Raw genomic sequence first — 11,736 nt, forward strand, 5'->3', positions numbered from 1 at the left:
TTTCAACAATTCGATCGGTTAAACGAACAAGATTAGGGTTATTTCAATTGATCCCGAATTTTCCTGCAGGCGATCTGCGTGTAGTGCCGCTGGTCCTGATTAGACTGCTTCACTCAGAACCGAATGTGTTTTCGGGAGGGAAACTTCACAGCTTTGGTACCGAGTCAAACACGGTTCGAGTGAGCGGGCCCAGAAGACGAATAACACTGGGATTCACAAGGTAAGACGGTTCTGTCCACACGGGAGAGGCATTATTGTGTTTTGGTAACTAGTAAACGGTCGCATCGGTTTTGTTTGGTATGGTTGCTGTGTGAACGCGCGCTCGCGTCAAAGGAAGTCGAGTTTCTTTGTCCTGCGCGCTCATGAACAGCGTTCCATCGCTGGACTCCATATTTATTGACATTTTATGATGTCATAATGTGAAGTTAAAACCCTTCCTTGATTATGGTGGCATACTGTGGAGTTAAAATCCTATTATATCATAGTGTAGATGGAACTTCTATTATAAGCACCTACAACCCTATATTATGACGGCCATAATCATGATTGTAAACTTAATATTATGACATCATAAGCTGGAGTTTTACCCTTTATTATATCGATGCAATAGGAGATTAATAACCTCAGTTTTCGTTATGATGTGTGATTGATTACATAGTGTGTGACGTAACATCTTGATTATGATGTCAAATTTTAGATCAATTGTACTTAAATTTTAGTCTATGCTGTGAATTTAAGAAATCGTGATTATGATAGGCCATATAAATTTGATTAGAAAGTGTTGGGGTAAACTGTCATGTCAAGGGCTCAACTGAATCATTGGGAAACATAAATCATTTATATTTTTATGTAAATAAACATAATTACATTAGCTAGATTTAGAGGCAAAAATCACTATTATTTGAACCACTGGCACAGCTTACCCCAAAGCTACTATATTGGCAACATGATTCATGGAGAACTATAGCCAATTAGTTTAAGCAGGTTTTATACATTGGTAATTCACCAACATGTATGGTGTATCTTTTAGAAATGGATACAATTTATTTGACATAATACTTACATAGAAAAATTACTTTCACATGCAAAAAAAATAAAAATAAGAATCTTTATGTTGGTTCTCATGTGTGTCTCTCAGTCACAGGCAGGTGTATATGTTGGGCAATTTCTAAGTATACATTTTTTTTTTCTGGTACTGTCCCTTTAAATGTTAGCCATCTAAACTTTTGTTTAGGTGAATTTATTTTAATATTCCAGTTTTTCACAATGTAAATAGACTTCCCACAAACAGATAAATTGATGGATGGATGGATGGATGATGGGCTCTCAAACGCGTACTCAGATAAATGTGCATTTCTCCATAGGATCAGTGGTCATGTCTGGCATTGCTCTGAGTCGACTTGCACAAGAGCGCAAAGCATGGAGGAAAGACCATCCATTCGTGAGTAACACTAATATTCTTTTAACAAATGCACTCACAATCCCTACACAACCATCAGTTTTAAACTGTGCAAATTTATAATCTTAACAAATAATTGCTAGTTTTATATACCACTAAATAAACCCCGTAACACATGTGCATTGTATCCTCCGGTCAGGGCCGTAGACAGGGGTTTATAATCACTGAGGTCCAAAATTTTATTTCTCTGATCTACATATGTGATTTTTAAGATGTTTAAAGGCCAAAACTATGAATAATAAATAGCTTTAAAACCATGTAAGTGGGCGGTAGATTATTGATCAATACCTGCTCTCCTCATCTCCATCACTCGTTTAAATGATAGTCTTTTCATTTCCGTCTGTCAGTGTAGAAAGTAAACATGAGGTCAACTGATATTTAGCCTATATATTTTATTAATCATTTTCTTACACAAGTTAGTTTACTGAAGTCTATGAACGCTAGGTAAATACTAAATTCATTCACAATATGTACACATTCAATATTAATCTTATACCTAATATGATTAAAACGGCTTTGTTAATGTTTCTAGTCCTCTCACATTGACGGTTACTATATTTATTACATTACGGGAATGCTGCGTTAATTAAATAGGCCTATTTTCAATTCAAAGTGGCAAAATTAGACAAAAGTTTATTAGTTTGCCTGATTATTTTTGTCGGTCGTTTAACACTTCTATCCTAAAACAGCCGTCAAATATGTCATTTTTAGTTTAGCTGCTTACATGTTATCTTGGACTTTATGGCCGTTTACTGAAACGTTGCGTTTCTGTGAACATAATGCCCGCCTACTTTGATTTGATTGGTCATCTCAGATATTTTGACATTGATGAGCGGCGACAGACCAATGAGAAGATCTTGTGCTGTGCAATAACCTTGCAGAACTAAAGTAGAGTTAATACTATATTAGGCAATTATTTCACAACATTGATTTTATGCACCTCGGAATAATACAGAGGTCCAGTGCTTCTGGTGCTCGCTTAATGATTTTGTCCCGACCAAATGTTCCCAGGGCTTTGTTGCTGTGCCGACGAAAAACCCCGATGGCACCATGAATCTCATGAACTGGGAATGTGCTATTCCAGGAAAGAAGGGGGTAAGACTGTTCATTTAAGCTTTACTTGGATCACGCCGCTGTAGATCTGAAGCATCATGTGAGGTTTCTCTCCATCTCTCCCTAGACTCCATGGGAAGGAGGGCTGTTTAAGTTAAGGATGCTGTTTAAAGATGACTACCCCTCATCACCCCCAAAGTGTGAGTTTTACACAAACATGTTCAGTCCATGTTGCCTGAACCACACGTCACGAATACTTGCTTCTCTTTTGTAGGTAAATTTGAGCCTCCGCTCTTCCACCCGAATGTGTATCCGTCAGGAACAGTGTGTCTTTCCATCCTGGAGGAGGATAAAGACTGGAGACCTGCCATCACCATTAAACAGGTCACCTAAAACTATATTCCACTCTGCTCAACAGTGTTCCAGTGCTTTGCTTTCTAAAATACTCTATTCTAATTCTTTCTTTTATTCCTCCTTCAGATCCTGTTAGGGATTCAGGAGCTGCTAAATGAACCGAACATACAGGATCCAGCTCAGGCAGAGGCGTACACTATATACTGGTATGTTTCACACATGCAGTTACAGTAAAGTACAGTAAAGTTTTAGCTGAAGGGTGTCATTGTTCGTCTGCTCGTGCTCTATGCAAATATTAGGCTTCCATAAAACTGGACCATTTCCTCCACTTTAATCAATATGAAAAATATCATGCTTGTTAAATCATAATTGATACAATGGCTAATTATGACATGAAATATATGACATAATTATGAGGGGTTTTTTTTGTCAATTGACAATTTGCAATTTTGACTAATAATAATATGTCATAATAATGCATTTTTAAATCTCCTAATTATGACATTTTTGTCTAAATTTCAACATTTCATCTCAATTCAAAATTATGACATACTTTTATCACATAATTTACTGCATAAGTGAATATAAAAAATATCATGTTTGGTAAACCATAATTATGACAGGAAGAATTATGACATGACTTTATCTCGTGGTTTTGACTGTCTTCATAAAAAAAAAAAAAATTACATAGTTTTTTTTTTATCTCACAATTAGGACTTTTTATCTGATATTTATAAGAGAGTCGAATTCTGACAATTTTATATTATAATTATGACCTAGTATCTCATCATTTTGACTTTTTATGTCATAATTGACTTATTAAAGCATTTTTTTTTATTATGTGGTGGAAAGGGGCTTCCATAGTTTTATTTAAATAGAACTATTTTCTGTCAACCTTATTCAGTAATAGCACTGAGCACCATTGCAATGGATATTTATAAAGCAGCATTATTTTGTTACATGCCTGTAAATCAGAGTTTGTTTAGTTAGTTTACCTCTTTTCTATATAGGCTATGTTATATATGTATATGTATCTATAAGTAACATCGTGGGCCTGTGAGGAACATCATTTCGTTCCTATGTAAGTTCTGGAAGAGCGAGTGTGAGATGTTTCTTGCATTGATTCCTCTGTGTTTTTGTTTACAGTCAGAATAGAGTGGAGTACGAGAAGAGAGTTCGTGCACAGGCCAAAAAATTCTCCCCGTCGTAAGCGAGACAGAGACGAATGGAAAGAGGGATTATGTGAATACTCGTGCTATCCTCTCACCGGGACTAAAAGGACTTAAAATATGATGTCTGTGCCATCAACCCCAAACCCTTCCCCTGCACCACAAAATGTACCTCCCTTTTTTCCCTTTTAATTTCATTTGCTCTCCGTTTCCCTTAGAACGCAGTCACCAATTCAGTATCCACAGGTTTTGTTGCGTTTCAAACCAGCTTGTAAGAAATCACATCAACTTCAGTCTTGGATCAGAATGGACTGTTGGGATTTTAGCTCCTGGTGTCTGTCTGTGTGCTTACTTGCACTCGTCATTTTATTATGTTTGTAAAGCTTTGTTTCCTCTTGAAAAACATGCGAGCGTGTGTGTGTGTGTGTGTGTGTGTGTGTGTGTGTGTTGCTCTGGTTTAGGTTGGTTTATAGCGTCTTATATGTGGGATAGTGCCTCATGGTGACATTTCCCCTCAGAATGCTGATCTAGGACCAGTTTCCTCTCCATTGGGCCCGTTTGTACTTGATCAGCCACGTGGTCTTAGATCTGTCTAGGATTGTGTCATGCTGATTCGTTGAATAAAGTCCAGAGTTATTGCTCCTGTGAGCAGCAGAACCAGAGTCCAATTCTCTTAAACATGCTGTACATGGGTTCTTGTTTGTTTGATGGGAACATGTGTCCTGTGTTCACACTGATTGTGTCTGTTTGTTTAATAAAGCTCTTTCTACATAATGCGTCTGTAGACTGTGTGTGTGTGTGTGTGTGTGTGTGTGCCCTGATCAGATGTGCGTTTTGTAGATGCGTTCTTGTGTTCAAAAACAGCTAGATGGAGCAGAATGCAGGGGTGTGTAAACGTGGCGCTGCGCCTTGATGCTCATGGCTACTAAAAACAGAAAATGGAGAGACATAACAGCCAGACATTGTTTTTCATGATGCTGAATGTAGAGTTGCTGACTGACTTGAAATATCACAGAAGTTTCATACACATTGCATTTTTATTTATATAGACAAACACAAAGCGATGGCAGTAAACTGACAGCATTTTAGAATAGCTTTAATATAAAAATATATATTCAAAATCAAGAATACAAAATAGTATAAATGGATTTTTAGCAAGTATTTAAAAAAAATCTTTAAAACAGTCATTTAGACTGATCATTTGCTACTTAACTGCATGTAAATTGTGGCAAATAAACGGCGTTGTTCAGCAATATATCAGGATTTGCTCATTGAAGCAATTAGCAGATTATATATGACTGAATATATTTGCATTTATAAAAAATGATTACTAGCTACTAATTACATCTTCATCAGCGTAATTGGATTACTGTACTAATTACTCTCTAAAAAGTATTGGATTGCTTATTACTAATTATTTTTTAAATCCCATATCAACCTAGACCCGTCGAACAACACAAGGAAAGACAAAACTGCACTTACGCTTCTTTCAAATAAACAATGTACAATTGCATAAATTATTCTTTAACTGACCAAAGTGTGTCAAGGGAGACGTTTACATTAAATACAAATTTTAAGATTAAAAAGGATACGTTTTTTAAAAATGTTTTTGAGACTTCTGTCTGCATTTATTTGATCAAATATGCAATATTGTGAAATATTACGATTTAAAATAATGTATTTTAGTATATTTTAAAATATGATTTTATTCTTGTGAATAAAGCAGAATTTTCAAGAGGATTCTTACATGATTTTCAGAATTCTTTGATGAATAGAAAGTTCCAAAAGTTGAAATTTTGTAACATTATACATTTCTTTACTGTCACTTTTGATCAATTTAATGCATCCTTGCTGAATAATGAAAAAAAAATCTAATTGACCCCAAACTTCTGACCGGTAATGTTAGATGGCATAAGTGTGTGAGCTGGAGAGTGTGCAGTAGTCCTCGCTGCATGTGATGCTTCCTCGCTCTGTTACAGCAAAATCACGAATCCAACAGCCCGAGTCGACATCTGAGCCCACAGGAGAATGGGGCATGCTGGGAGACTGGGGCGTGGGGTCACCCTGGTCACTGGTTCCCATCTCATAAACTAAGCTGGTCTGCTGAGGGGGCGTGTCTGTGCTCTCCCTCAGAATGTCAATCTGGAGAGACTCCTCCCCCTGCGTTACATCTCTCGCCTTATAGGATAGCGTTGAACAGATCTGAAAACACACACACACACACACACACACACAGACAGTGATGTATTAGGACAATGATCAGGACCAACTGTTTCTACCGTTTTGATATTGATGTTGCTATTTACTCGTTGTAAGTTGTACTGTAATTGTACTTAATGCTTTAAATACTGATATTGATGTGGAGTATTAACACATATACTTGACTTCCTGTATAACAGGATGAAATGAGCGACATGTGTCAAAGGTAAATTCTTGAACTTAATGTTTGCAACTAACCACAGAGGTTAACAATAGGGTGTGAAGATAAGGTTTTCAAACTACAAGCGGAGCTAAGATCGATGAAGATGATGGTAAAGACGGTGAAGAGTCTAAGACAAACAACGCATAGCGTAGGAGAAGGTTGAAGGACATATGTGACCCTGGATCACAAAACCAGTCACAAGTCGCACTGGTATATTTGTGGCAATACATTGTATGGGTCAAAATTATCTATTTTTCTTTTATGCCAAAAATCAGTAGGATATTAAGTTAAGATCATGTTCCATGAAGATATTTTGTAAATATCCTACCGTCAATATATAAAACATTTATTTTTGTGAGTGAATGCAGCACAATCTCGAACATAAAAGGCGATTTCCTCAATGTTTCGATTTTTTTGCACCCCAGATTATTATCATATCCTAACAAACCATACAACAACGGAAAGCTTATTTATTTAGCTTTCAGATGATGTATAAATCTCAATTTCAAAAAATTGACCCATGTGACTGGTTTTGTGGTCCAGGGTCACATAGAACTACAAACTGAACCTCAAAAAAGAACAACTACAAGAGAATCTTCTACGTCATTCAACTTCAACCTGTGAGTACATTATGCTTTAGGCTAGATTTGACTCTCCTTATCCTACCTGAATAATCATAGGGTTATATATGTGTAAGATGAAATGTCAAACCAAGTAACACGACCAATGCAAATCTTCAGATCTTATTAATTCTAACACCAGAAACCATCATTAACCATCAAGTATATCTATCAAGATCAGCCAAGAACCATGCAGGAGCCCAAACAGTGTAAGAATGAAGATCATTGATTACATGTAAAAGGTTTAGTTGTGCTGAAACAAACAGAATACTACATTTATCTGAGACTTGAATGTAGAATTTAGATGATTTGAGAAACATAGCAAGTGTTTCTCTGTGAAGCCGATAGCAAGTGATTGATGAATTATTTATTTTTACTAGTGTCTTTCTCCAACAGTTACTCCAGCGCCAGCATTGACCACAATCACAAGGAGAATTGACACGTCTCTGCGTTCAGAGAGCTTAACATAAATCTAGCTAATTCTGTGGAGTTCAAATCCCCAAATGGAGTTGCAAAGTCAGAAATGTGTTTGATATCTTTTATCTGATAGCGATAACACACCGGAAAACCATATTTGATATCGTTCTCATATCTGATTTGAAAAAGCTTCCTTTGTGTAATATTTTGAAATAGCTTTTATTATATTTTTCAGTTTTCATTTGAAAATTGTTTTAGTATTTTTTTTTGTTTTAGTTTGATGCATAGGCAACATTTCTCATTTCAATTTAACTTTTTCAATTTAGATTTTCATTTAATATTTATATTTTATTTTACTTCAGCGTCATTTCAATTGAAGAGAACGATTTTTAATAGTTTTAGTTAACAATAACAACATTGGCCAAGAAGACACAGATCTAGAATAGTCTATCCACGGAAAAACATTATTTTGCTGCAATACGTGTAGCCTACAACTTAATTACAGTCAAGCATCACTATTATGGCTTATATTTAGCGTTAGAGATGCTTTTTAAAACCGTTGAGCATAACTTGTGCAACAGACATTAATTCCTCATATTGTTACATTGGCAAACGCCAATCACATCATCAAAAGATGTAAAATTAAACCGTTCATTCATGCAAGTTCATTTAAAGGTGAACTTTGTAACTTTTTTACCTTAACCGAACAGCTTTGGAGTCATTAATGTTTATATTACTGATTTCGTGTTGAATGGTGGTCGTCTCGCACCCCCCTGGTGCCTGTGAGCCGCAAAACCATCCTTACAACTTTGGGACGGCGGGCCGCCGGCCTCAGTGTTAGGAAGTATCGTGTGATATCAGGTCTCGCGAGGTAACGAATTGCTTTACAGCAAAAAAACAGATCTGATAAAATTCTGATAAAATGAGCATCAAACAGAAATAACCCGGCGCCGTATACATGTGGTGTTCGAGCCAGGGCGCGCGCAGCTCTTAAAGGGGCCACACCTTATTTCCACTCGTTACAGCGTCCATACTGAACAGGTACCGGTGTACAGGCAAGGGGGTAATCCATCAGCCGGAAGTTGAAGCTGCCTCCGGGGGCCGCCATTGTAGCTGGCTATCACCTGCTGTTAGCATCCCATTGACTCCCATTCATTTTGGCGTCACTTTGACAGCGAATAACTTTACATCTGAGGCGTCCAAAGACTCCATTTGTCCATTATTTATTTCTAAAGAAACACGACAATGTATAAAAGGCTCCATTGCTTTGTATCTTACGTTCTGGCCCCGTAGAAGCCATTCTTGTAAAAATAGGCTAACGATTGCGTCATAACCACGGCGGGACGCTCTGTCGCACAGTAGAGAAATTACCGTGTAGACAGAAGTAGAAGCTCGTAGGCAATCGTTTACTGTCTATGAGGCAATCGGGTGGACATGGAGGCATAAAGTCAAGGGAGAAGCCCATAGATAGAGAGTTCATAAAAGCAACGGCACAGCTACTAGGAGATCAGAACGGTTGCTCACGTGACAACTACGTTGTCAAGCTCAGTTTGAGCCTGCGCAGAACGCTTGGCTATCAGGAAGTGAGTGCCCATGTTGGGCTTCAACTCTCTCCGTTGAAATCAACGGGGTCGCTGTGTCCATTTCTTTTACTGTCTATGTGTACAGGGGGAGGGGATCCGGCCGTGAGTGCGAGCCATCTCTGCGTGAGTGCTATCAGAGAATGTCTAATAGGAGAGAACTGGCACTCTCTGGTTACTTCCGGGTTCTGAACTGGCTGTAGTAACACGTCTCTGTCCATGCGGGGGCGCTCGCGGGCGAGTGCAGAATGAATGGGAGTCTATGGGGTTTCACCCCCAGAAATCCACTTTTCTCAGGATGTAATTTTTTGTCAAGTAATCTGAAAGTTGCATTCAAAAGGGGGCACTAAGATAATACACTCAGCTGAAAACTGCATTTTTAAGTTCACTTATCTGTTCTAAAAATCCGTTCAAAAATGTGATGACGTCACATAATAGCAGAATGCTAGTGTGTTCCGGCCAACAACGGCCCAACCTGTAAGAAATCGAAAGGACATAAGTACTCATTTATTCGACTTTTGGTCTATAATCTATATTGAACTTGCGAAATCAACAATAAAATCTATGTTGATTCAACGACAAGCAGGAGAAAGAGATACATTTAGCCGTCTAGCCCCATAGACTCCCATTCATTCTGCACTCGCCCGCGATCACCCCCAGTGGAATTCTAATGGAACTGCAACCAAGATGATACACAATGGGGCTAATAGGAAGTGCCAAGGCTTTCCGTAGACAGGCTTTGGTTAGCCTAGAAATCTAGACGCACCCTAGCGGCAGCAAAAATTATTTTGCAGCAAAGTGTGGTCTAGCAACTCTCCATAGACTTTTAAGCTGAAAAAAACAAAAACTGGTCCGGCCAATCAGATCGTGTAGAGTTGGTGGGCGGGCTTAAATGTAAACTATGTAACTTTATTTAGTCAAAATTTAGTCAATACATCATTAATCCTTCTTTCAAAACGTGTTTTTGTCTACCCTAATTCACTATGGTAAGCCTATGGTAAGTTTATATTTTAGACCAGACGGATGGTTTTCGCGGGAAATTGCCAACATAACATACGTCACTCGCCAGTGAGTGTCTTGTCATATCCATAAATAGAGAAGTTGCTTTGGCCACTTTGATGTGTCTGGTGTTTGTTGTTGTCACGAGCGAGAAAGGTAGACATTGAGTAGCTAAATCTCAAACCTCCGGGGAATCACGGTTTAAACAAACACTGAACAGTGGAGAGCCTGCTGGCAAAAAGAGAAGGAGACCGAGCTCGTAATAAAACAAGAATAAATATTGGTTTGGGCTTTTCGAAAATGGCTTTTGTTCCAGAATGAATCATCATTTTGCATTTTTTAGTTCCAAAATGAATCAGCATTTTTGAATGAATCATTTGAGTGAATGATTCTAAATGAATGACTCACTAAACACAGTAACATGTCGCCATCTACTGGTAAAACTATCTAAACTGTTTTGGTGTACGTATATGGTGGGAGTTACCTGAACATCTACATCCCAGTCTCTGAAAAAGGGGGCTGGTGATGGTATATAATCACCCTTTCTCCATCTACAACACAAACATCCATCATTTATGTAGGCTACATGACTAAAGATGGAAGAAATCAAAGAATTTCAGGATGTTTCTCACCTTGAATATGGGATACAGGACAGAAGGACCAGCAGCAAAGCCAAAGAAAGAAAATACCAGGCAATATGGGAAGATCTTTCCGGAGTCTTTTCTAAAACACACAAAGTGAGATGAATCTTAATCACGGTAACTGCAGCTGTCATCTTTACTGTTTCTCCTTTGCATTTGTTTGCTTGTTATCCAATCGGACTCACTGAGAATGTCCCCTGACCTCCAGTGTATCGCAGGGGCCCACGGACTCCACACGCCTTTATAATACACTCGATCCGGCCGAGATCTCACACGCACTGTGTAACTTGTGTGAGGTTCAAATCTAGACTTGTCCACACACACCTTCAGTTCAACAGCTACTACCTCATACAGCTGAAACACATGCATTGTCATTTGTAACAAAGAATTTATAAGCATTCTCAAACAGTAACTTTAGAAGTTCAGTGACATTTTCAACATAACAAGGATGTAGTTTGACCATTACACTGGGTAATCATGTTTCTGCATTTCTTGCTACGCTCGTGGTGCAAAATAGACACTTGTGAAAAAGAGCTGTTAGAAATGAATAGAAAAACACATCCTTTTTAAACCAATGGGTGGTGTCTGTCAGGAGTTAGTAAGCAATAAAGCGCACGAGACTTCACGCGTAAAACAACACCATGAAATGATTTTCACAACTTGTTTCACTTCTGTAATGCGACGCAAATCATATATAAATATATATTGAAGAAATGTTTACCCTTTTTTTCTTGGGTTTTGACAGTTGAAGGTCACTATATGTTTCGGATGTATGAATAAAGCAGCCTTAATTAATTCTCTATTTCACTACATTTTAAAACATGAAAATTACAGGTTTAAACATCTATTAATTTGTCAAAAAGTCATTTATTTCCATTTTTATGTTTGAATTATTAAACTTATAACTTTATACTTGTCCCTCCTAGTCCTCCATGCTAGTTGGATGAGGTGTTGAATGATGTATACACTTTTATATAGATAGATAGATGCACTTTTATGATGGATAGATGCACTTTTATGGA

The 11,736-nt window shown here is 37.7% G+C and overlaps 2 protein-coding genes across 2 annotated transcripts in view; one reads left to right on the plus strand and one right to left on the minus strand.

Annotated features, from left to right (window-relative positions):
• On the plus strand, positions 1–4,809 carry ube2ib (ubiquitin-conjugating enzyme E2Ib). Its single transcript, XM_056269565.1, has 7 exons — positions 1–220; positions 1,365–1,441; positions 2,471–2,554; positions 2,640–2,712; positions 2,787–2,896; positions 2,993–3,072; positions 4,013–4,809. Exons 2-7 carry the CDS (start codon positions 1,376–1,378, stop codon positions 4,074–4,076), a joined length of 477 nt encoding a protein of 158 aa, XP_056125540.1. The 5' UTR covers positions 1–220; positions 1,365–1,375; the 3' UTR covers positions 4,077–4,809.
• Positions 4,810–5,902: 1,093 nt separating this feature from the next.
• The window catches only part of LOC130103323 (uncharacterized), a 7,489-nt gene continuing 1,655 nt past the window's right edge, over positions 5,903–11,736 (minus strand). Inside the window, exons 5-8 of the mRNA XM_056269569.1 lie at positions 10,900–11,068; positions 10,706–10,796; positions 10,558–10,624; positions 5,903–6,237 (exon numbers count right to left, since the gene is read on the minus strand). Of these exons, the coding sequence (XP_056125544.1) occupies positions 5,938–6,237; positions 10,558–10,624; positions 10,706–10,796; positions 10,900–11,068 (627 nt within the window). The 3' untranslated portion in view covers positions 5,903–5,937. The remainder of the gene's footprint in view (positions 6,238–10,557; positions 10,625–10,705; positions 10,797–10,899; positions 11,069–11,736) is intronic.

The sequence above is a fragment of the Rhinichthys klamathensis genome, unplaced genomic scaffold, assembly GCF_029890125.1.
Source record: "Rhinichthys klamathensis goyatoka isolate OS25496 unplaced genomic scaffold, OSU_Roscu_1.1 h1tg000282l_1, whole genome shotgun sequence".
Lineage (NCBI taxonomy): Eukaryota > Metazoa > Chordata > Actinopteri > Cypriniformes > Leuciscidae > Rhinichthys > Rhinichthys klamathensis.

Excerpts from the sequence above, each read along its gene's own strand:
- ube2ib (XM_056269565.1), top strand. The coding sequence starts at position 1,376 with ATGTCTGGCATTGCTCTGAGTCGACTTGCACAAGAGCGCAAAGCATGG. Across the intron at positions 2,713-2,786 it reads CCCCTCATCACCCCCAAAGT|GTAAATTTGAGCCTCCGCTC; the intron begins GTGAGTTTTACA and ends TCTCTTTTGTAG. Across the intron at positions 3,073-4,012 it reads GAGGCGTACACTATATACTG|TCAGAATAGAGTGGAGTACG; the intron begins GTATGTTTCACA and ends TTTTGTTTACAG.